The following is a 27318-nucleotide window of genomic DNA, read 5'->3' on the forward strand; positions in this document are numbered from 1 at the left end:
TAAATCTTTACTAGGGGTTCTGTTTTTGTGGACAAACTGTAAATAGCATTCTTGTTTATTAATACAAACTGAACATTTAATGGTTTAGACCTTACCTTGCTGAATTTCTACATAATGAACTTGTAATTCAAATAACAGTTTCTCAGTGCATGTATTCATTTCATCCCAATGTTTTTTCTTCACACTACAAGCTTATCAGTTATATATGACTACAAATCTGTCATAGTTTTCCTTTTACATCTGAACTATCCAACTTATGAAGCTAAAATTGTCATTTTTATATTTCCTTTTTTGTTACAGCCTCTTTTAATTTGGACAGTACCATTAATTAACTATCAAAAAGGGTGCTTTCCAAAAAGATACTGACTGAATAGCAAACTGTGCAAATCTTGATCAGACTGCATGGATGTGCAGGCTGATCATGATCTACACTGGTTGCAAAGGCAGACTCAATCATGTCCAGCATGGTAAGGGTTAAAACAAGCACAAAATCCAGGAAATTAAGTCCCTATGAAATTTAATAACTTCACAGAATGTATCAGGAAACATTGCTGTATTACATGAGCCGCGCCATGAGAAAATCAACAAAGTGGCTTTGGGACCAGCATGGATCCAGACCAGCCTGGGCATCCATGCAGTCTGGTCAGGAGCCATGATGTTCGCTATCGGTTTCTCTAATTCCAATAGGTTTCGAAAGCGAACAGCATGGATCCTGACCAGACTGCGCAGGCTGGTCTGGACCCATGCTGGTCGCAAAGCCACTATGTAGATTTTCTCACGGCATGGCTCACATGTATTTCTAATGATTAGAAGAACAGACCACCAAGTACAGACTTACCTTTAGCTCTGTTCCAAATCCTGGTATATTTAAGTCTTGTGTTTGCAAAATTAGATAAAACAAGAATATCAAAACTGGCCGTTGGTTAGTTCTAAGCTCTGTTACAAGAAATTCTATGTACAGATCATGGAGTACAGATATACCTCTAGCTTTGTTCCAAGCTCTGTGATATGTAAGTCCAGTGTTACCATCCACAAAAAGTAATATTCAGACATGGCCCTTGCCTAGCTGTGTGTTCGGTTTCATATAATGCTAATGCATTAATGTACAAACAACTGAGTATAGACTTACCTGTAGCTCTTTTCAGAGCTTTGTATTATGTAAGTCCAGTTTTTACATCCATTAACAGCAAACTTAACAAGAGCGCCGCCATGCGGGGCAATATACGCCCGAAGGCTTACATCATAGGATTTGAGCAAAATTTTAAGAACTTGACTGTTGTAGCCCCAAAGGACTGGAACAACAAAAGGAAAACTTCAAAAAACAAATCCAAGTCCACAAAAAAAAAAAATCAAAGTCTACAAAAAAATCCTTATCAGGTATAGGTATGTAAAAATACACCTTAAAATTGGAGGTACCATCCATGTTGTACCACAGAAAAGTGGTCTCGGTTTTTCCCTACGGCCAATAATAAAAAAGTTTCAAAATAAGCTATTTATAGTAACATAAAAGGGAAGTAATTCAAAAAAAAAAATTATTGTAAGTACAAAAAAGAGATCTGCCAAATAAAAACAAGACCACTGCAATGCAGAGCAATATACACAAAGCAAAGTCATATATGACCTTTGACCCTTAAGTGTGACCTTGACCTTGAAGCGAGTCACCCGGAACATGCGCTCTGCACATCGTTACAATGTGGTGAACATTTCTGCCAAGTTTCTTTGAAATCCTTCCAGCAGTTCAAGAGTTACAGAGCGGACACGAAACAAACTGATATGACTTTTGACCCCTAAGTGTGACCTTGACCTTGAAGCAAGTCATCCGGAACATGCGCTCTGCACGTCGTCTTGGTGTGGTGAACATTTGTGTCAAGTTTCTTTGAAATCCTTCAAGGGGTTTAAGAGTTACAGAGCGGACACGAAACAAACTGATATGACCTTTGACTCCTAAGTGTGACCTTGACCTTGAAGTGAGACATCCAAAACATGCGGTCTGCACATCGTCTCGGTGTGGTGAACATTTGTGTAAAGTTTCCTTGAAATCCTTCAAGGGGTTCAAGAGTTACAGAGCGGACACGAAATTGCTAACGGACAGACGGACAGACGGACGGACGGACGGACGGACAGACGGACGGACAGACGGACAGACGGACACCAGCGTCATAACATAATACGTCCCTTCGGGCGTATAAAAACTGACCCTTCTTAGTTCCTGGCTTGTTTGCATGTAATATGCTTAGTTCATTAAGTGTTCACAAAACTGCAGCTCAGTAACATGTCCAGTGTTTCCACAATGATGAACAGCACACTTCAAAACTGGCCTTTACTCAAGTTCTTAGTTCTATTACATGAATATCTAATGATTCTATACACATAGCACAGATTACCTCTAGCTCTTCTCAAAGCTTTGTAATAATTAAGATCAGTGTTTCCATCAACAGACTGAAAACATCAAATCTTGTCCATGTTTTTTCACAGACCACTGACTGCAAACTAACCTTCAGTTCTGAGCTTATGCAAGTCCTGTGCTTTCATTCATAAACAGCAAACGCTAGACCAGGTTCTTGCCTAGTATAAACTCTTATGTATTATTCCAGTTGATTTAGTAACACACATTAACTTAATCCAGCTCTGTTCTGAGCCCTAAGTTTAGTGTTTCTGTCCACAAACTGCAAACTTTCAAACTACCCAATGCCATGTATATCTTTTATGATTCTATGTACAGACTATTGAGACTACAGATTTACCTCTAGCTCTGTTTTGAGCCCTAGAACACGTAAGTCCATTGTTTCCATCTAAAGACAAGTGTTCTAACACTTTGTCTTCCTCTTCTCTTGTTGTATTTTCTATTTGTTCCTGAAGGCATAAAACACAAGTAAACTTTCTCTGCATTTTTGAAAATATTTGTTTTTCTCCATCAAAATTTTACAAATACCTTTTTTTTCTTCAAATTTTTCAAACATATTCCATGCTTGACATGAAAGGGAATAGTGGACAAAAAAATTAAAATACTTATAACTACTGTAGAAATGATATTTTTCACATTTAATGAGGGTCGACAGACAGCAGACATAATAAAAATACCAAAACGTCTGCAGAAGCAGCAGCAAAGTGTGTCAACTAACTGATTACACAATTAGCTGAATACAAACATGCATCAGGCCACATTAGCAAATAAATGTTACAGTAGAAGAGTGAGTGAGTGAGTTGGGTTTTACGGCGAATCGACACAAAATGGTCATATATCGCTGAGAAGAAGTCATATTGCAAACGTCAACTATTAAGCATAAACACTGATGTAAAAATGTAAAGCATACCTAAAAACATCCATGTAAAAATGTAAAGAACACTATGAATAATGTAAAACATATCTAAAAACATCCATGTAAAAATGTAAAGCATATCTAAAATCAGTTATGTAGAAGAAAAAGCACTTACAGCAGAAAAGCAGTCATAAGGTACTGGAAAGGTATTAGTCTCCTTGAAATACCGTGGCCAATTGAAATCATTATGACCAGATGTTCTCAAATAATCTGAAAAGAAAAGAATGAATTAGCTTAAAAAATTATTGCTTGTTTTCATAGAATTTTGACACCTTAAGCAATTTCATGATTTTCCAATGTCTTGCACTTGACCATTTTGCATTTGCCTTGAAAAAAAAAAAAAACGTAGGATAATTAAGATGTCTATATCAGAACTAAAACAGAACTTCAGGTAATACAATCATGACCGGGAGAGGATTTTGAGGTTTGGTATTTTGAAATCAATGTAACTAGTTAAACAGAATCAGAAATAAGAGCTGTTGGTAGGAAACTTGGCACTTTGATGCCATCAGCCCATCCACCATCTTGAAGACATACTCCGTCAACAAATTTTTCAATTTTGAAAAATAAATTTTTAAATCACCACAATATAGAGAGCTATCCACTGTCTTGAATACTTAAAATACATACTCCTAGGCTTCTGAAGTGTATTGTTCATTCTCGGGTATTTGGTTGCATTCTGGTACCAGTATCCAATGGGATGAAGATTTTTGGATGTAGGGTCGTCCCAGTAGTCATAATTGTTTTCCCAGCCGTCAAAATGGATCAAAAGCTTCCCATCACTGTTTATCTTTGCTGAAATGTTCAAATATAAGCAAGGTTATACTCAAATTAATTTCACCGAAGTAAGTGTCTTATTATTTCTTATGTTCCAAGGTTTCAAACAATCAAAACATACAAGGAAATGGCTGGGGACCTCCTGAATTGCTTGACTGAGCCTGGGTGTCCCGAGCTATCAATCCTCAAGAGAGTAGTATTTCAATGTATTAATACTTAATCAGCTTAAGGTTGTTCTGCATGTTACATATCGAAATAAAAATCATCCTACAAATTAATTACAGCCCATGTGTTAATATAGACAAAGGGTTGTTTTACTTCCTTTTTCAAACATAAATTGAGTCGCACCATGAGAAAACCAACATAGTGTATTGTCTCAAGCACTACATTTTTCCTCCACAGTACTACAATATTTTCCCATTATATTATCTATCATTGTATTGTATATCATATGTTTCAATAACTCAAAAAAGGGACAGAAGGACAAAGCAAACACTTCTGATATCCCTCTAGGCTAAACTTTGTGAAACAGTACATTGAACACAAACATACAGTCGACATCGTATTTGCGACCACCTCTATTAAGCAATTTATATATTAAAATCCCTCCCGATCGTTTTCAGTACATAAATTCATTCCCTTAAACGGCTTTTTTATTAAACGACTAGCGACCACATTAATGTAGTCCCGACATGTAAAATATTTGACAGAAGTATCTATTAAGCAACCGGGTACCAAATTCCCGCCAGGCATTTCATCACCTGTGTAATAAGCGAGTGCGTTTTGCACCTGCCTGAATGCAATTTACCTTTGTAACAGTCGAACTGATGAACAATCCAGCTATACTTTGTGAAATAAAAGTACATATATGTATGTTCATAATAAAAACAGTTACATTAACAGTTAAAAATCACTCTTCTCTTCACCTGACTGAAATTCATTAAGAGACCATTCCATTAAGAGACCACTTTTTAGCAGTCCCTTGGGCGGTCTCTTAATACAATGTCAACTGTATGTAGTGACTGAGGTTATGATGACACTAGCAGCATTCAGCTATACTTTGCAATGATGGTTTACATACCGACAGTTGCCACACAGATCAGTTGAGGATTCTGTACATCGAGGGCTTCTAGCTTCATACCCTCACAAAGTCCTCCAGGTGTAAGGTTCTGAAAACAGAAACAGTCTTAGTGATAGTGATAGAAATCCACTTAAACTTGCAGAGTTATTGAGCAGGTCGTAATCATTTACATAATGGTCCAAACTAATTGAACTTAACCTTAGTTCTATAGTAATGCAAAGCTTGCTTGATTAAATTCTACCTGGATTCTTGAAAAGTCATAATTTTGGCAATTTTTATCAAGGACAACATGTCTAATGATAACTGTCTGACCTAGTTAGTTATCAAGCTTAAATGTAGTATTTTCAGTGACCAAGGTTGAGACGAATCTTTTTAGTATTAAAGAGATAGAAGGAAAATGCATCAAAGCAATTAATAGCAAGAATTTTTAAGTATACAAGGGTTATGATTCATGGTTCATTTCAGTTAGAATAATGTTGCATATGATGTGGGCAATGATGTGGAACAACTAATTTTAAAGTTTGAATCAAATCCAGTAAAAAGAGAGACAGAGTGAAAGTGCATAAAAATTCATTTTATGGACCTTGTGTCATGTGATGTAGGTGATGATATATGAAAAATATTTTGAATTAAAATCAAATGCACTAAGTAATAGCAGAGATATAGCATGAAAGTGCATCAAAATTTTATCAAAAAGGTGGCGTAATTATAAAACAATGGTGCCAGAGTCATGGTCCTACAGTCATATGATTTGTTTCAAGTTGTGAAGCATCTGTTTTCAGTGTGAATCAAAACTATTTAGCAATAAAAAGAATAAAAGAGATAGAGTGAAAGTGCATTAAAACTTTAACCTGAAATTTTAAGTAAAAATGGGACATAACTAATGAAATATTAGTGCAACAGTTACGGTCCTTGTGCTACATGATATGGGTGATGATGAGGAACATTTTTTTTTAAGTCTGAAGCAAATCCATCAAGTAATATATCTGAGATAAAGTGATCTGCATCTTAACTAACCAAGCTTTGGATGTGGATGCCAATGTATATATTCAGGCAATAAGACAGCTCTCAACCTTGTATAGTCAAGCTAAAAGTACTTAACCTTCCCAACTGATTTCTGTCATTTTCCTTTCAGACACTTACTAAAACCTAAGCCTCTGGAATGCGTAATACATATACAAGAATCTACGTCATACCTTTACCTCTAGTACATGTATATGTAACGGATATAAAAGAATCTCTGGTGTCTCAGCCTGTGGTATGTGTAAATGGTAAACATGACTCTCTGGTGTCTGATTTTAGCCTCTGTTCTATGCATGGGGCTCACAGGAATCTGAGGTGTTTTACTTCAGCCTCTGGTATGTGATATATGTTCATGATTTATAAGAACCACTGGTGTTCCAATTTAGCCTATTGTTTGTTTAACGGGTATACAATAATTTTGGTGTTTTCGCTTTTATATCTCTGATATGTGTAACAGGTACATAATGTTCTCTGAGGTCAAATTTTTACCTCTGATATGTTTAAGAGGTATAGAAAACCTCTGGAGTAAAATCTGGTATGTGTTACAGGTATACAACAATCTATGATGTCTTACCTTAGTCTCTGGTATACGTAACATGTAAGAATCTCTGGTGTCTTACCTTAATCTCTGGTATATTTAGCAGGTATACAAGAATCTCTGGTGTCTTATCCTTATCTTCTGGAATATGCAACGTGTATACAATAATCTATGGTGTCTTACCTTAGTCTCTGGTATATTTAGCAGGTACACAACAACCTATGGTGCCCTAGCCTTTTTGTAACAGGTATACGACAATCGATGGTGTCTTTCCTATGCCTCTGGTATATGTAACAAGTATACAATAATCTATGGTGTCTTACCTTAGCCTCTGGTATATTTAGCAGGTACACAATAATCTCTGGTGTCCTAGCCTTCGTTATATGTACCAGGTATACAACAATCTATGGTGTCTTTCCTAAGCCTCTGGTATATGTAATGTATAAGAATCTCTGGTGTCTTACCTTAACATCTGATATATGTAATGTGTATATAAGTATCTCTGCCTCTTGTATATGTAATGTGTATACAAGAATCTCTAGTGTCTAATCTAAGTCCCTAGTATATGTAATGTTTACATAATAATCTTTGTTGCCCTACCTTAACCTCTAGTATATATAAAGTGTATACAAGAATCTCTGGAGTGTCTTACCTTAGCCTGTGGTATATGAAACAGGTATTAAAGAATCCCTGAGACACCTTTATAGTGCGTACCAATTACCTCCCAACTCCTACCGCTATGCCAGGCGCCAGGCGGATAGAAGTCAGTAACCATTCATTTAACTAGCTCGCGGCTCACAAACCGGCCTTTTCGGGATGAGTCCCATGACAAACATCCCTCGGACGAACGGTCCCCATGGGGCTCGAACCTTTGACCTCCCGATCCCGAGGTGGACGCCTTAACCACTGGGCCACAGTGAGCGGTATATGTAATGGGTATACTAGTATCTCTGGTGTCTTACCTTAGCCTGTGGCATATGTAGCGGGTATACCAGTATCTCTGGTGTCTTATCTTAGCCTGTGGCATATGTAGCGGGTATACCAGTACCTCTGGTGTCTTACCTCAGCCTGTGGTATATGTAGCGGGTATACCAGTATCTCTGGTGTATTACCTGAGCCTGTGGTATATGTAGCGGGTATACCAGTATCTCTGGTGTATTACCTTAGCCTGTGGTATATGTAGCTGGTATACCAGTATCTCTGGTGTCTTACCTTAGCCTGTGGTATATGTAGCGGGTATACCAGTATCTCTGGTGTCTTACCTTAGCCTGTGGTATATGTAGCGGGTATACCAGTATCTCTGGTGTTTTACCTTAGCCTGTGGTATATGTAGCGGGTATACCAGTATCTATGGTGTCTTACCTTAGCCTGTGGTATATGTAGCGGGTATACCAGTATCTATGGTGTCTTACCTTAGCCTGTGGTATATGTGTATCTTGTGTCTCTGTGTGGTATATTACAGTATATCTTGGTGTCTTACCTTAGCCTGTGGTATATGTAGCGGGTATACCAGTATCTCTGGTGTCTTACCTTAGCCTGTGGTATATGCAGTGGGTATACCAGTATCTCTGGTGTCTCTCCTTCTACAGTATCATATACTTCTATGAATGGTTGGAACAAGTGGTTTGACATATCAGTGCTGGCTACCAACTCCTTGCTCCTGCAATTTGAATTGAAGTGATTAATGGTTTCAGACCAGTACAATTAGTGGCTTTAACAATTAATATTTGTTTCATGCAAGTTCTTGCAGTGGTTAGACATGAAATCAAGCTATTTGACCTTTGACCACATGACCTGGGTCATACCTGTATATCTCCAAATTATGATTGTGAAAATTTATGTTGCAAGTTTTAATGCAATAGCTTTGATAGTTTAGTAGAAAAGCTAACCTAAACACATAACTTAACCAGGCAATGCCAACACTGACTCCAATCAAGAGATGACAATAACTTATGGTTTTTTTCCCCCAAAAAATCAGATGAGCTAAAAATGATTGCTTAAGCCGTTAATATTCTATTCAGAAATCTTAAACCAGAACAAAGTAAAAATAATTGAGCCATGCCATGGGAAAACCAACATAGTGGGTTTGCGACCAGCATGGATCCAGACCAGCCTGTGGATGTGCAGGCTGGTCTGGATCCATGCTGGTCGCAAACCCACTATGTTGGTTTTCTCATGGCGTGGCTCAAATCTTATTTCTAGATCCTCATTATATACTAACATGTCAAATATCTACTATTTACTTTTACACTGAAAGTGCAGACATTTTGATATGGAAGGCAAACTGCAAAAAACAAGATATGTCCTATTATTTCTAAATGGTTGTAAACTACTACAACAACAACAACATTACTTTTATTCAAAAGATATCTGATCAGCAAGAATTTAGCATCACAAATGTATTGTGCTAAGTCAAAAGGTTTACCTAAATACTACCTCAGCTTGCATGTTTATAACTTTTAAAACTAGAGATGACAACCAACCTGTAAATTTTGACTACTGCATTTAACATGTTTGAATCATTTTCCTTCAGTGTGAAGATAATGTCACCTCCCGTCTGTGGTACATTTGGCATAGGAGAGGTACTCTCAGTCACGTAATTCAGCTCTCTTGTCTTCTGTCTCACCAGTGCCTTCTCTCCAAAGTCTATAAACACTCTTCCTAGAAATATCCTGAAAACAAAACACAATCTTATATCACTGATGCCTGATGTTCATCCTTTCAAACTACTAAACAAAATCAACTAGACACTCTCACCCATAGTGTAAATTGTGGAAAATTTCTGACATATACCATCTTAACAAGTTAACATAATACATCTTGGATTTGTCAAATGACAATATAAACAAGAGCTGTCCGTAAGACAGCCAATGCTCGACTTCTTGAATTGTTGTCCCAGAAGCAGGAATATTACCCTAAATGTTAATGTCTAAAGAGGTTCAATCCAGTATCTGCATTAGTTTCGGAGATAGTAACTTGCATGCAAAACTTTAACCATGATTTTTTAAGTCCAAAAGGGGGCATAATTTGGCCAAAATGCATGTCAGAGTTATGGGACTTGATGCTATCACCTAGTTTTATAACCCCGAAGACACATGTGAAGTTTCAATACATTATCTGCATTAGTTTTTGAGATAGTAACTTGCATGCAAAACTTTAACCAGGATTTTCTAAGTCCAAAAGGGGGAATAATTTGGTTAAAATATATGTCAGAGTTATGGGACTTGACCCAGTGAGGTTGGTAATTGACCTAGAAAAAGAAAAAATAAGTTTCAAAGCTATATGCCTTAAAGTAATAGCTATATGTACTTGCATGCAAAACTTTAACCAGGATTTCCTAAGTCCAAAAGGGGGCATCATTTGACCAAAATGCATGTCAGAGTTATGGGACTTGATGCTATCACCTAGTTTTATAACCCCAAAGACACTTGTGAAGTTTCAATTCAATATCTGCATTAGTTTTGGAGATAGTAAACTTGCATGTAAAACTTTAACCAGGATTTTCTAAGTCCAAAAGGGGGCATAATTTGGTCAAAATACATGTCAGAGTTATATGACTTGACCTAGTGAGGTTGGTAATTGACCTAGAAAAAGAAAAAAATAAGTTTCAAAGCTATATGCCTTTATATGATAGCACTATGTACTTGCATGCAAAACTTTAACCAAGGTGTGACACGGACGCCAGGGTGAGTAGAATAGCTAGACTATTAGAAGAATAGTCAAGCTAAAAAAGAAATTTAAGCTATTACTGATGATGATGGTGATGATAAAGATGATGATGATGATGATGATTGTGTATTCCCAGTCATCGCTTTTATACAGGAAAGTGCTCTGCAAATTCTCTTCATGACGCTAACAATTGACGCTAGTTTTATCTACATCCTTCAAGCAGTATTCATGACATGGAACAGATATGAAATAAAGCTACTTAAACTCCCAAGTGGGATCTTAACCTTGAACCTAGTGACCTGGGTAATGCACTCTACACACCAACTTGACGAGGTTAAAAAGTAATATTGTATCATGCAAGTTCTTTCAGCAGTTTAGACATGAAACAGAGCTATCTGACCTTTGACCACATGACCTGAGTCATGCAATTATGACAGTGAAAATTTATGTGTAATTAATTTGAAAGTCTATAAATTGATTTCAGATGTATACGATAGGAAAGCAATTGTAAAAGATCCATAATTCCCTTAGTACCTGTTGTATCTGTTCTTCCATAAAGCAAAATTATTGTTCTTTTATCAGTTTTTTGGTTGCCTCAGACGAAAAATTAAATACAAAAGATGCTCCAATTCCAGAAGCTTTCCTGGTTCGTTAGTGGTCCAGCTGTAAATCCCCAATATAGGGCATTTTTACTTGAAAAAAGTACATTTAGTTGGAGAAGAAGGGGCTAAAGCTCAAAAACCTCATTTTTGTAGTCCAGTGTCTTACTAACAGACAACTAGCTTAAGCTGAGTCTGTATTATCAATTTTATTGTAGTACAGTATGTTTGACATTTATTGAATAATTTCACTTACTTCTTGTCTGGTAAAAGTCCGTAGCTGAAAAATAGAAAAAATGGGTCATAATAGGAACTTTCTTAATTGTGAATAAATCTTAAAATAAATAAATTATAGACTTGATCTTTAACACTTTAAAATATATATCATCATCGAAGAAAAAAGAAATATAATTATGACCTTCATGTATGTTGATAGATTAATTTTACATAATCAGCTAATCTTTTGTCACCGGATTACTATGAAATAAATCCGAATTCTCATCAACAATTTCAGAGTAGATGTATACTAGAGCTATCACTAAAGGTGATGAATGTACCCCCCGCATGCACTGACACAGTACATTGCAATTTGACGCATACAAGATTGCATAATTATGTGGACTGTATGTATATAGACTGTATGTATACAGTATAGTAACAAAAACAAAGTCCCATAACTATGCAGAATATTTATCTAAAAGAATGTAACATGCACCATGCACAACTAGGGTTGGTACTGATCATTTGTGTGAAGTTTCATCAAATTGTGTGCAAGGGTTTGGTAGATTAGGCACGCACAAGATTGCATATGCAGACTGTATGTACATAGTATGTTAACAAGAAACAAAGTCACATAACTCTGCAATTTTGGTCGCTGAAAGAACCTAACATGCCCCATGCACAACTACTGTTGTTACTGATCGCTTGTGTGAAGTTTCATTAAATTGTGTCAAGGGGATGAGGAGAGATGGTGCGCACAAGATTGTGTCTATGTATATAGTATAGAAACAAAAAAACAAAGTCCCATAACTCTGCAAAAAAAATTTCTGAAAGAACCTAACTTGCCCCATGCACAACTACTGTTGTTACTGATCACTTGTGTGAAGTTTCATTAAATTGTGTCAAGGGGATGAGGAGAGGCACAAGATTGTGTCTATATATATAGTATAGTAACAAAAAAACAAAGTCCCATAACTCTGCAATTTTTTTTTCTAAAAGAACCTAACATGCCCCATGCACAACTACTGTTGGTACTGATCACTTGTGTGAAGTTTCATTAAATTGTGTAAAGGGGATGAGGAGAGATGGTGCGCACAAGATTGTGTCTATGTATATAGTATAGTAACAAAAAAACAAAGTCCCATAACTCTGCAAATTTTTTTTCTAAAAGAACCTAACATGCCCCATGCACAACTACTGTTGGTACTGATCACTTGTGTGAAGTTTCATTAAATTCTGTCAAGGGGATAAGGAGAGATGGTGCGCACAAGATTGCATCTACGGACAGATGGACAGACAGACAACCTGAAACCAGTATACCCCCTCTTACAACTTTGTTGTCGGGGGGTACAATAAAGGAAAAACAAGCCACACACAAGACGGCCATGCTTTTTTATGAATCAATTTCATTATCACCAATATATAGAGGGTCTTCAGACGATCATTTCTGTTAATTTAACTGGAACTCTGATCATCCATTTCAGAGATTTTCTGAAGTTTTTACCACATGGCTTTTTGTAAGCATGTACTGCAAAAAAAGTCAAATCCAATAGTGAAAATAAAACTCCCTTTAAGTGAAGGTTGCACCATCCCATGATAAATCTTATGAAATTATTTTGAAATATGTTCATCAATTTCAGAGACAAAACCTTTGAAGTTGAGAGTTATGAAAATTATGTAAATTAAATGCTGCTGGTGGTGCTCATGTTTTGGACCAATTAAGTTTTTTTCAGGTATATCAGTAAATGGTGACTAAATAATAAAGTCTGTGAAATTATTTTGATATCTGACAATCAGTTTCAGTTTTTTCTGTTGGTATAGGCAACACATCTATGGATAATGAACAGAACATGGCCAAAAAGTGAGCACACTAGAGCTCATAATGAACTATTCAGGTAACATAATTGCTAAATAATTAACTGAAATTTGTAATATCTAATAGTTTTCTCACCCGAAACCAATCCTCAATTTCTCAACAGACCCTTTCAGAAGGTGCACCTTGAATGAAGGCTGATGATTTGGAATGAAACCTGCTTTAATAACAATCAGGCCTTTGTCAGGAAATTTAACGACATTGCCACAGCATTTCACAGTTTCATCAGCAACATAGTGTTCTTCAACTAAGGTGTCACTGCTTAGGCTTCTTGTTAACATCTACAAATAAGAATTAAAGATTTACTATGCTTAATTTTCATAAAAATATTTTATCATTAGAATGATTTAAATCCAGATAATTTTTATGAAATATATTTAACTTGGCTAAATATATAAACTCATGTACATAAAGTTGCAATTACAACTACTATAAATTATTTTGTCTTTATTTTTTCATAAAATCTTTTATTTCATTCTGTATGAAAACATTCATGTTTACTTTAGTTGGTGTGAAGCAAAACAGGTTTGTGGTTCTAGGTCTAGCATAAGCATAGCATATAGTAAAACAAGACTGGTCTGGGAACCAAACCAGACATACAAACATATTAATGGGGAAACCATGTGCAATATTGTCAGTTAAACTTCTACTAGCTACAAAGCAATGTCAAGTTATATTTTTTCCCTGCCGCCACACCCTAAATACGCATGTATTATAACCAATTGTGATATTATCACACAATTTTCCCTTGATATTGTATCCAGTTATAAATGTTATATATTTGCATTAAATGTTTTTGAACTTTCATACCATTTATGTTACAGACAATATGCCCCCGAGCTGGCAACAAACTTGGATGCTTTTCTTTTACTTACATGGCACTGATTAATGGTGTGGAAAAGGAGTTGCATGAGTACTATGGTAATATCTTTATAGCGTTGTTTAGTCATACATAGGTTCTATACAGCCTTGCCTAGCTGTATATAGCCTTGCTTAAATGATACATAGCCTTACTGATGATAACCACTACAACACTTTGCCTTGTTTTGCGACTTGTTTGTTCATTGTTATTATGGATACCCATGGAGGATACCACTTCTCTGTCATGCCTCCTGAAGCTGTTCACTACCATGCTGTGCCTTGCTTTGTGACTCGTTTAATATTTTTCATTATTATTATGGTCAGCCCTAGAGAAATGGAAGATACCATTTGGAGGAGTGTCACATTACAAGTTTTTTTCCTTAAATAGTCAAATTTAGTTGGTAACCATGCTAGATCTTTGAAAACACACCATGTCCCCTTTTGGTCAACTGATTTATTCCTCACAGTTTATAGCTGGTCACAAGACTAGAATGGATATTTAACTTGTCAAGAATCTAGACTTTTGAGTGGCCATCAATAATAATATCCTATGTTTGAGACAAAATACATACGCTTTTAATTTATGTTGCACTGATATATCTTCATGCATTAGATATACTAAAATGAAATTCAGAATATTGCACTCTTGTCTATTGTTTCAAAATGTTTATTAATCAAATAAATGTGTAATAATATATTCCAGTTTTTCGGTCGCATTACATAATTATGTGTTCAAATCATCATTCATAATACACAGTACAGATTATACACAGAAACATGTTTTATATATTTTATGTTTATATACAGATTGTAGCAGGGTTCCCACAGTTGGTCGCAAATGGCGACAAATGCGACAAAATTTTCATTCTGGTGCTAAAAATCTTCAATTGGCGAAATTTAGTGGCTCAAACAAAAAATACGAAAAAAATTGGCAATTAGATTTTTCTCACGGACGTAAAATTCTTACAATGTTGTAGTTAATGAATTCATTTTCAAATATGGAATTCGGACATAATTCTTTAGGACCATATACATAACTAACGTACCATGACAAAAAGGTCACTATCCCCTCATATACAAGTGATCTACACAGATCTGTCTGTCTACAAGCTGTTGAATAGACCAGTTCAACTACTTACCCACGGCAGTGCATCGACAGTTGGCTGTATTCCACATTTTGTGCACATTGCTGGACCTGTTGGATTCTGTTCCGATTTTCTGTAGGAGTGCTTTACTATTAAAGCACTCACAGCACCTGTAACAGGGAACAATATATAAAATACCACAAAAATTAACAGTAATAATTCGATTTTACGAGTAACTATCAATTTTATTGCTATTAAATAAAAAAAAAAAACTTTCCTCTTTTACACACATATTATGATCTGCTCTATTTTTCACTCACAAATTGTTGCCTGCTTGTTTGGGATTCATTCTTCTTTCTCTCACAAATTCAGACCTGCCTATTCTTTCTCCTACTTGTTTGGGAATTGTTCACCTCTAACTCTCAAATTAAGGCCTGCCTGTTTGGGATTCAATCACCTTTCACTAACAAATTGTGGCTTGTTTAAGGCTTGTTTCCCCTTAACTTATAAATTTTGGCCTCTTTGTGTGGGATTGCTTATTTTTCACTCACAAATTGTGGCAAGCTTGACTGTTCCCTCACAAATGTGGTTTCATTGTATGGGATTCATTCCTCTTTCACTCACAAACTGTGTTCAACTGTTCACTTAGTTTGTAAGTGGATGTATATCACATGTATGTAATTCAAAGCTTGCTTTAAGTATTTTAACATTAAAAGTGTCTCCTAAATAAGCTAAATCAAGAACAACTGCCACCTTAACTATTCATGTGCACATACAATGCTTCCTAATCAGACAGAACTGAGACAACTGACAATAACTGAGCACAGTGTTCAAAAAAAAAAAAAAAAAAAATAATACAGAAACTTTTTTATCTTTGTTCAGTCATACTTTATACCTGTGATTTTTATCATTATTAATCAATGATCCAAAACATTTTGCACTGATTTACTGACATGTACATTTTGACTGATTCCCATCAGTACCATATCTAGTACTAGTAAACTGAAAGACAAACTTGGATTTTTAACAATACATGGCAATACACAGCAATTTCTTGGAATGAACAATGATTAGAGGATAACAATGTACTTGTTGTACAAACGTTGTTACTCTGGACAAAAAAAATAATAAAACATTTACCTTATGGAGAAGAAAATTATGTTTTTGTAGACAGATGTATGTTCCTCAGAGGTGTCCTTAACCTTTACCCTGCTTCATTTCTAAAATGGACTGGTCTGTCTTTCAGTTTAGGCAGTACCATTTATTATTTGAAGGGGTGTTCAATGAAAATGTACTGACTGAACAGCCAACAGTGCAGACCATGATCAGCCTGCACTTCTGTGCAGGCTGATCTTTGTTTGTACTGGTCGTAAAGGCAAAATCACTTGCCGCCAGCAGGCTAAAGGTTATTATTTTTTCTGTTCGATTTCTAGTCAAACAATCTCAGCTGTAGGTTATATGGCAACTTTACAGCTTTTGATGTTGAAGGAATGTTCCAGGTGCCTGTAGAGACATTATTTCAGTCAGTAGTGGACCCCTTGGTAAAGCCACAGGTCTTCCATAAGTCAGCTGGATAGCTGTGGCTAACAAATTAAACTGTATAGCAAAAACCTTACAGGCAAAGTAAAACAGTTCTCTTATTTTTTATTATCTAAACTGTACATATGCTTACTGTCTTCTGAAAGTTGTTTTCCCATAACTAGAGACATGTGATGAGGTATGTTATTTTGTTGTAATACAAAATCCAACATAATCTTGAACTGTAGGGCTGCATTCCATACTGTTTCCTCTAGTTTCTTTGTGACATCTTCACCCTGATGTTGTTTAACTGTATGGCAGTACAGGCCTATGGAGCTGCCACCTGATTCAATAACAATAAAGAAATATCAAATAACAAGATAGATTGTTTTCTCAAGAAATCATGTTTCACGGCGCTTCTTAAATGATTTATTTATTCTGTTGGGTTTAACACCGCATCAACACTATTATAGGTCATCTGGTGACTTTTCAGCTTTGATGGTGGAGGAAGACCCCAGGTGCCCCCTACCCCCCTCCCCCCATGCATTATTTCATCACGAGTGGGCACTCGGGTAGAACAAACGATCTTCCGTTAGTCAGCTGGATGGCTTCCTCCAATGAAGAATGCCATGCCACGAGTGAGGTTCGAACTCACATCAATGAAAGGCAAGTGATTTGAAGTAAGCCACGTTAACCACTCGACCAGGGAGGCCCCCTTATTAAATGAAGAGTAAAGAAAGTGTCATTATTGATAAACAACGTCTCATCTCTTTGTCATTAGGTTTAGAGAGACTTCACTGCATGTTCTTATGTGATAAACAATACAAAATGTTATCGATAGTTTGGCATAAACACAGAACTGAACAGTTCTAGCTTGTATCTCAAAAGAACTTGTCAATTTCAGATCTGTTACATTTTATAGATTTTTGATTTGATATGAAATAAATATAATCTCAAAGCTTCTTACTACTTCTTATTTAGATACTGGTCAAAGTTTTTCACCCAGAACACTTTCTTTTGTTCAATATAAAACAAGAGCATTGCTGTTTACAGCAAAACACTCTCAAAGCAAAGTGCTTATAGTATTTGAGAATCATCGGTCAAAGCATTCTAAGGTTTCTCAGAAGAAACTCAATTGCAGTCAAACAGTTGGCAGCCCAGCACCATCATAATACAATAGGTCCATCTAAATACAAAGCATGACAGTGACCATACTGTTGTCTTGAAAATCTGAAACTGGATAGGGGTCTATGAAGAATGTTCCTTTTGTACTAACAATAACTGTGACGTTGACCTTTGACCCTCAGACCTAAAATCAAAATGTTCATTCACTGCCCACTGGCAATGTGCTTGCAGAGTTTGTAGGCCATATGTCAAGTTGTTCTCAAATTATTTAAAAGGAACTACCTGTAAGAATAGTCAAGCATTTTTTTACAAGAAGTGTTTCAAAGTATACGCCATATTTATACATTTATTTTCATAGAATTATTTCAAAATCAGGCAAACATTTTGACTGGACAATTTCTTAATGTTTATAGTATCTACATGTAGGTATACAAGAAAAAGTGACCATACCTCTTGGTGGCCATTTTTGACAATTAAAAAAAAAGGTCAAATCTTTGTAAAGGGTCATCCAAGAAATGCTTGTGTGAGTTTTTTTTTAATGAAACTAGCAGTTTCTAACAAAATATTTTAATATTTTCTCTTTTAATGGAATAGACTGTCTAGCAAAGCTTTGAAGAGGACTACCAAAGGAACATGTCTGTGAAGTTTGTCAAAACTGGCTGAGTAGTTAGTAGATGCTGTTTCAAAGCATTATTGACTGACAATGGACAAAACATGGACACAGTCATTAGTGAATAATCAGCGCTTTTTGACCATGTGAGCTTAAACCCAAAACATCCGGTCTGAAATTTTATTCAGTGTATTCTATTTACGCCTACATTTACCTCCACTTTCCTCTCTGCTTTCCACCAGAGTCTCAACAATGCCTTCCTGTATAATGAAACCAGTCTGCCATACCAAACAAAACCTTCTCAGTTTAGTGCAGTGGACAAGCAACTGTCTCAGTATGAAACTGGTCACTGGAGCAGACAATCTAGCCTTATAACCCACTGTGTAAAATACCTCCTTCCTTTTGTCAATTCCAGGAATTTCTGGGAAAAACTGGTCCTGAAATATATTATATAACAAACATTAAAGAACTGTTACAATATTAGCAAACATCCTGTTCTCAAGAAATCTCCTCTTTTTATTATGCATATCAAAAACCTTACCTGAACATCTGAAAACTTTAACTCTAGTAAAATAAATTGAGTTTTTCTAATGAAAAATTTCACATATTAACAAAATGAGCTGCAACATGAGAAATCCAACATAGTGCCTTTGCAACCAGCATGGATCCATGCTGTTCGCTTTCAAAGCCTATTGAAATTAGAAAAAACGTTAGCGAACAGCATGAATCCTGACCAGACTGTGCGGATGCGCAGGCTGGTCTGGATCCATGCTGGTTGCAAAGACACTATGTTGGTTTTCTCATGGCGTGGCTCAAATGTATTTCTTTGTAATCCTAATTCCTCCACAATATTTTGATAACAATGATGTTCAAGTATAGCACAGCAATACAAGTACCCTACACACTTGTAGTTGAAAACATTGTATCTTTTATTTTTCAGAAAAAAACAAACTTCTTCCCAAATTTATTGTGGAGATAGAATTTTATTTTATGCTAACTGATGAAATACTGTATTCTATCAGTGAGATATAATCCATATCACTCACTGCATATCACTCACTGTAAATGATATAGCTTTGCCAATCTACTTGTACATTGTGTATAAATTTTAAATCATTTACTTAAAACAGGCTGAAAATTGTTGTCACACTTTGTTCTTTATAGTATATTTCTCAATTGAGATTATTTTACTTAATGGGAACTTCATAACATTATGCAGCAAGCAATAAAATAAAATGAAATTTTATGTTGTGTGCGTCTTTCTAACAACACAACACGTCTGATGGCATGTTCATTCACGTGCATATTTCATGCGCTGAGATTAAAATTTGTTGCAAAATGCACATCTCAATGTAATTAAGCATAAAATAAAAAGAAAATTTGTTTGTTTTTTGTGAATATAGAATATCTCACCTCAAAAGTGAGAAAATTTTCACTCGTGCTACGTGCTCATGAAAACATCTGAAATTTTCTTATTTCTCAGTGAGATATATTCCATATTCACTAAAAACAAACAAATATCCTCTATATACCTATATAATATATATAATTTTTTTGAAAGATATGTTATTGCAGAAATCATTTTCTATTTTAATTCAATTTCAGAGCTAAAAAAAAAAAAGACAAAACAAACACACATACTCTCAATGTAAGCCTCCACTGACCTAACAATTTGCTTCAATGTATCATTACACTGAAAAAAATAAGCTACTCAGAAACAGAAAATTTATTTGGATTTTGGTGTGATTTTTTAAGTGTTTTTTTTATGCATAAATCCCGAGGCACAGGTGCAACCTGTATGCAAGACAAATAAACCAGGTGCCTATTCAAGTTTTAAATGAGCATAAAATATACAAATACACAGCTTATCTGCAGCACCACAAAGGTACCTAATATTCAGTGGTTTTATGAGCTATGATATCAAACCTTACCAGTGGAATAACAGGTTGACTAGGTAGATCCTTGAATGAGATAAAGACGGATGGGTATACACTTAGTCCTAGTTTCATGAGCACTGAAACTCCTGTTGCAGCCTGCAAATTATAACAAAAGTCATTTTTATATTTTCATTTGTCATTTGTGATTTATTTTCAACTTTTGTAAATGTAAAAACAAGAGGGCCAAGATGGCCCTAGGTTGCTCACCTGAGTAACACATCATAACAAAGTAAACATGTTTTACCTAGTGATTTCATGGTGACAAATATTCTGACCAATTTTCATTAAGACTGGACAAAAAACATGGCCCCTTGAGTGTAAACAAGCATTTTTTTTTATTTGACCTAGTTTTTCATCCAAAATGACCAAGATTTGATCTTGTTCAAAATTTCATGAAGACAAATATTCTCACAAAGTTTTGGGAAGATTGGAACAAAAAAAGTGGCCTCTAGAGTGTATACAAGTTCTTCGTTTGATCTGATCTAGTGACCTAGTTTTTTACTCCATATGACCAAGATTTAAAATAATACAAGACTTGATGATAGCAAATATTCTGACCAAGTTTTATGAAGATAGAATAAAAAATGTGCCCCCTAGGGAGTAAACAACCTTATTCTTTGATTTTACCTGGTGACATAGTTTTTGACCCCACATGACCTAGATAAATTTTTTTTCGATATTTCATGTTGACAAACATTCTGACTAAGTTTCATTCACATCAAATGAAGAAGAGTGTTAACAAGCTTTTCCTTTGATTTGAATGGGTGACCTAGTTTTTGATCCTCTATGACCCAGTTTCCAACTTAGCCTAGGAATCATCAAGATAAATATTCTGACTAAGTTTCATGTAGATAGGTCATAAATGTGGCCTCAAGAGAGTTAACAAAGCTTTACCTTTGATCTGACCGGGTGACCTAGTTTTTGACTTCATATGACCCAGTTTTGAACTTGGCCTAGAAATCATGGATACACATTCTGACCAAATTACATGAAGATAGGGTCATAAATGTGGTCTCTAGGTTGTTAACAAGCTTTTTCTTTGATTAGACCTGATGATCTGTTTTTGACCCGACATGACCCAGTTTTGATTCAGGCCTAGAGATCATCAAGATAATCATTCTGTGCAAGTTTGTATCAAATCAAAGTATAAATGAAACCTCTATATGGCTGAAAAGGCCAAAATAGAAAATTTTGCTCAAGGGGCACTAAACTCTAGAAGTCAATATAATGGAATCTAGCCAGTAAAATACAAAATGTCACTTCACAATGTTCAAAAGGTAAAAATTAACAAACTCTGGCTCTTTCAGGAGTCAATCCAGAGCCGTAACTCCGAAACCTATGAATGGATCTGACAGATTCATCATGGAACCTAAAAGTTGTTGTTGTTAAAGATATTGTGCAAGTTTGTATCAAATCAAACCATAGATGAAATCTCTATATGGCTGCAAAAGCCAAAATAGCAAATCTTGGCCCTTTAGGTCGCTAAAACTCTAGAACCCATCATGGAATCTGGCCAGTTTTCGAAAGGTACCTAGATATCACGCCAATACAAGTTGTGCGCAAGTCTGATTAAAGTTGATTGCAAAATGTGGTCTCTATGGTGTTTACAAGGCAAAAATAGCATATTTTGGTCCCTTTAAGGGGCAATAACTCTGGAACCCATCATGGGATCTGGCCAGTTTACGAAAGGATCCAAGATATTATGCCAATACAAGTTGTGTGCAAGTTTGATTAAAGGTGATTGTAAAATGTGGTCTCTATCATGCAGTTTTTGAAAGGATCCAAGATATTATGCCAATACAAGTTGTGCGCAAGTTTGATTAAAGTTGATTGCAAAATGTGGTCTCTATCGTGTTCACAAGCTTTTCCTTTGATTTGACCTGGTGACCTAGTTTTTGACCCCACATGACCCGGATTCGAACTTGACCTAAAGATCATCAAGATTAACATTCTGACTAAGTTTCATGAAGATACATTCATAAATGTGGCCTCTAGAGTGTTAACAAGCTTTTCCTTTGATTTGATCTGGTGACCTAGTTTTTGATCCCACATGACCCAGATTCGAACTTGACCTAAAGATCATCAAGATTAACATTCTGACTAAGTATCATGAAGATACAGTCATAAATGTGGCCACTAGAGTGTTAACAAGCTTTTCCTTTGATTTGACCCGGTGACCTAGTTTTTGACCCCACCTGACCCAGATTTAAGCATGACCTATAGATCATCAAGATTAATATTCTGACCAATTTTCATTAAGATATGGTCTTAAATGTGGCCTCTAGAGTGTTAACTAGCTTTTCCTTTGATTTGACCTGGTGACCTAGTTTTTGACCCTACATGACCCAGATTCAAATTGGACTTTGAGATCATCATGAGTAACATTCTGACCAAGTTTCATGAAGATACAGTCTTAAATGTGGCCCCTACAGTGTTAATAAGCTGTTCCTTTGATTTGACCTGGTGACCTAGTTTTTCACCCCAGATGACCCAATATTGAATTCATCCAAGATTTTATTGAAGGTAACATTCTGACCAAGTTTCATTAATATTGGGCCAAAATTGTGACCTTTAGAATGTTAACAAGCTTTCCCTTTGATTTGACCTGGTGACCTAGTTTTTAATCCCAGATGACCCAATATCGAACTCGTCCATGATTTTATTGTGGGTAACATTCTGACCAAGTTTCATTAAGATTGGTTCAAAAATGTGACCTCTAGAGTGTTAACAAGCTTTTCCTTTGATTTGATCTGGTGACCTAGTTTTTGATCCCAGATGACCCAATATCGAACTCATCCAAGATTTTATTGAGGGTAACATTCTGACCAAGTTTCATTAAGATTGGGCCAAAATTGTGACCTCTAGTGTGTTAACAAGCTTTTCCTTTGATTTGACCTGGTGACCTAGTTTTTGACCCCAGATGACCCAATATCGAACTCGTCCAAGATTTTTATGAGGCTAACATTCTGACCAAGTTTCATTAACATTAGGCCAAAATTGTGACCTCTAGAGTGTTAACAGTCAAATTGTTGACGACGGATGGACGGACAGACGACTGACGATGGACGACGGACACAGGGCGATCACAAAAGCTCACCTTGAGCACTTTGTGCTCAGGTGAGCTAAAAATAGAAATTCTTGTTGTAATCTGATAAATTTTGTTTTTCATAACACACTAATGGATTTACGTTGTGAACAGAAAATAATGTCACCATTTTGGATCTATTATTTGATACAAATTATAGATCATATTAAAATAAAAGATATATAAACCACTTTGAATCAGCTATGTGCCAAAAAAGAAAAAATCATTCTGCAGGATATATAACCTCTTCATCCTGTTTTTATAAACAAGAGGACCATGATGGTCCTGAATCACTCACCTCTTCCCACATGACCCAGTTTTGAGTATGACGTCGATTTTCTATTATTTGACACAGTGACCTAGTTTTTGAGCTCATGTGACCCAGTTTTGAACCTGACCTAGACATTATCAAGATAAAAATATTGACCAATTTTCAAGAAGATCCATTGAAAAATATGGTCTCTAGAGAGGTCACAAGGTTTTTCTATTATTTGACCTATTGACCTAGTTTTGGAAGGTACGTGACCCTGTTTTGAATTTTATCTAGATATCATCAAGGTGAACATTCTCACTAATTTTCATGAAGATCTCATGAAAAATATGGCCTCTAGAGAGGTCACAAGGTTTTTCTATTTTTATACCTACTGGCCTAGTTTTTGACTGCACGTGACCCAGTTTCGAAACTGACCTAGATATCATCAAGGTGAACATTCAGATCAATTTTCACGAAGATCCATTGAAAAATATGGCCTCTAGAGAGGTCAAAAGATTTTAATAATTTTCGACCTACTGACCTAGTTTTTGACCGCAGTTGATCCAGTTTCAAAGCTGACCTAGATATCATCAAGGTGAACATTCTGACCAATTTTTATGGAGATCCATTCACAAGTATGGCCTCTAGAGAGGTCACAAGGTTTTTCTATTTTTAGACCTACTGACCTAGTTTTTGATCGCACATGACCCTGTTTCAAACTTGACCTAGATATCATCAAGATGAACATTCAGACCAACTTTCATACAGATCCCATGAAAAATATGGCCTCTAGAGAGGTCACAACATTTTTCATTATTTGACCTACTGACCTAGTTTTTGAGGGCACGTGACCCACTTTCGAACTTGACCTAGATATCATCAAGCTGAACATTCTGACCAATTTCCATGAAGATCTCATGAAATATATGGCCTCTAGAGAGGTCACAAGGTTTTTCTATTTTTAGCCCTACTGACCTAGTTTTTGACCGCACGTGACCCAGTTTCGAACTTGACCTAGATATCATCAAGATGAACATTCAGACCAATTTTCATACAAATCCCATGAAAAATGTGGCCTTTAGAGAGGTCACAAGGTTTTTCTATTTTTTGACCTACTGACCTAGTTTTTGATGGCACGTGACCCAGTTTCGAACTTGACCTAGATATCATCAAGATGAACGTTCTGACCAATTTTCATGAAGATCTTGTGAAATACATGGCCTCTAGAGAGGTCACAAGGTTTTTCTATTTTTAGACCTACTGACCTAGTTTTTGAAGGCACGTGACCCAGTTTTGAACTTGACCTAGATATCATCAAGATGAACATTCTGACCAACTTTCATAAAGATCCCATGAAAAATGTGACCTCTAGAGTGGTCACAAGCAAAAGTTTACGGACGCACGCACGGACGGACGGACGACGGACACCGCGCGATCACAAAAGCTCACCTTGTCACTTTGTGACAGGTGAGCTAATAAAAACACGCTTATTCTATATATCACTACTTAAATACTGAGAATTCTACTTAAGCAACATATTCTCTATACATTGCTCAAAACATTTTACTATGTATAAAAAGCTTTTTGGAAACACTTATTTCCTCATACAAACTTATATGAGAAAAAGATATCATACATCAGCATAAGTACAAGCATGATAACAGATGAGCACACCCATTGATTATAAATGTTGTCATACATAAAACAAACAAATTCCAACATTTTAGAAATGTTCAGATAATACTAAACCTGATCCTGGCTAACATGCTGCTGAAGAGCTGTTTTAAGGTCAGGTATTTCCCACATTGGAGCAGTATCGCCCAGTCCATTTACACGACCCTTGCAGGTAGAGGTACTGGGCGGTCTAAATGCTGTTTTGTAGATTTTTGCCAACCAATCAATTAGGCATACAGCACTTGCATCATCAATGAAGGAAAACGTAACAGTTCTACCCTGTAATACAAATTCTCGATAATTTCATATGGTTCTATCTTGTGAAACAAAGTCTGGTAGGACAGGTTAATAATATCTTACTATAATATCTTGTAATACAACTGCTAGTGAGACTGGTTGATAATATCTTGTAATACAAATTGCTTGGATTAATAGATACCTGAACTATAGGGAAATAAGTAGACAAGTATAGCAATACAAACTACAAGAGTTATTCTGCAACTCTCTTGATTAAAGTTTATAGTTATAAACGCGGTTTATAAAAAATATAGAACATTTCTAATCATTTGGCATGTATTTCACATCTTATGCACAGGGTATTTGTGTATGCTAGATCAGCGGATCATCGGTGTTATCGCATTACGTCAGCTACGAGTAATCAGCGTGTGTTCGGAATTCAAACTTTGTGTATTGAAAGTAGCGTATTGCATCATCGATAGTTTGCGCTTATGTCATCACATCGAGTAATATGATTGGCCGACGAAGTTAATTCTTATCACGTGACTCGTTTCGATGATAAATGTGTATTGAATGGTAAACATGTGCGTAATACATCATCGATATCTGCACCCGGCCTTATGCATATGCATGTAATTAAGCGATAGACAAAGAACAGCCGCAGCAGCAAGGTCAAGTGACTAAACGGGACGTTTTTATTGGAAGCAGCACGGCGATAATTTATGCAGATTCAGTTCCGCGTAAAGATCGATGTTAGACACGATTTATTTTACATAAAAGTTGCACATTTACCGCCACCTCCCCACCACCATTCCTTATCAGGCAATGCCGGACTGGTTTCTTTGAGTCCGTTTGCTTCCATGTCTGGGCATTAGACTATAGTTCAATAGCCTATCCCCCAAGAAAGCTGGAAGTAAACTGGCTCGACTACACCAGACTAGACATAATAACTTGTTCTTTTATTTATCTCTAACTTGTTTGCTATGTTTGTATTTACTTCAGTATAACAATATATATACAGTTTCTAGTCATGGTGTATCAAGCCAGTTTTAGCCAAAAAATAAATGATAGAATAGATCATGCTTTTCTTTTTTCTGTAGTGGAATATTTGGTATAAACTGGAGACTATCAAGGTACTCATTTGGAAACCTTTACAAATTCAATAATATTGGAATAAATCATTTTTTCTGGTGTTCATGCAGTAAGTAAACACTGCAGAGAATTGTAGACACTCAATAATGCCCCAAAGAATGCGTGCATTATAAAGACAGGGTTTACACATGCATGAATATCAGAAAAGATTATTTTTTAATTCTTATAATTTCAAGTAAACATGTTTCAAAACCAGTTTTATTGTCTTAATGATTTTAAAAATTTTGAAAGGAAGTTTTTCATTTAATAGGAAATTTTCTATGAAAATCAGTGGCGACATTTAATACTGATTTAGTTCACAAATGAGAAAGCTATTGCTGTTTTCCACCTATTACTGCTATCAGTTTTGACACTGATGCAATGCTGAAATATGTGCACGAATAAAAATGATGGAATTATATCAGAAAGAAGAAGCTGTGTTCAATAAGCGCTTGATGCCCTGGTCCTTGTCGATACAAAGCAACCTAAGTCCAAAACGAAGTCAAGGTCAAACTGAGGTCAGGTGATGTTTGAAGATGAGGTATGGTCACAGGTTACATCTGCATTAGTATCAAGTCATTCTAGTAAGGGGTATTGATGCTAGACGAAACGGTCCCATTTGGTTAACCAAGAGATGGACCATACAAAGCAATCTAAGTCCAAAACGAGGTCAAGGTCAAACTGAGGTCAGGTGATGTTTGAA

The 27318-nt window shown here is 35.9% G+C and overlaps 1 protein-coding gene across 1 annotated transcript in view; it reads right to left on the reverse strand.

Annotated features, from left to right (window-relative positions):
• Positions 1 to 27318, reverse strand: part of LOC123552925 (uncharacterized) — a 106474-nt gene that overhangs the window by 52077 nt on the left and 27079 nt on the right. The window contains exons 12-24 of the mRNA XM_053541508.1: positions 25323 to 25526; positions 20230 to 20331; positions 18513 to 18735; positions 16718 to 16906; positions 15100 to 15215; positions 13178 to 13380; positions 11264 to 11287; positions 9223 to 9411; positions 8270 to 8399; positions 5179 to 5266; positions 3951 to 4115; positions 3436 to 3530; positions 2745 to 2853 (exon numbers count right to left, since the gene is read on the reverse strand). Of these exons, the coding sequence (XP_053397483.1) occupies positions 2745 to 2853; positions 3436 to 3530; positions 3951 to 4115; positions 5179 to 5266; positions 8270 to 8399; positions 9223 to 9411; positions 11264 to 11287; positions 13178 to 13380; positions 15100 to 15215; positions 16718 to 16906; positions 18513 to 18735; positions 20230 to 20331; positions 25323 to 25526 (1837 nt within the window). The remainder of the gene's footprint in view (positions 1 to 2744; positions 2854 to 3435; positions 3531 to 3950; positions 4116 to 5178; positions 5267 to 8269; positions 8400 to 9222; positions 9412 to 11263; positions 11288 to 13177; positions 13381 to 15099; positions 15216 to 16717; positions 16907 to 18512; positions 18736 to 20229; positions 20332 to 25322; positions 25527 to 27318) is intronic.

Source organism: Mercenaria mercenaria, chromosome 4 (genome assembly GCF_021730395.1).
Source record: "Mercenaria mercenaria strain notata chromosome 4, MADL_Memer_1, whole genome shotgun sequence".
In the NCBI taxonomy this organism is placed as follows: Eukaryota; Metazoa; Mollusca; class Bivalvia; order Venerida; family Veneridae; genus Mercenaria; species Mercenaria mercenaria.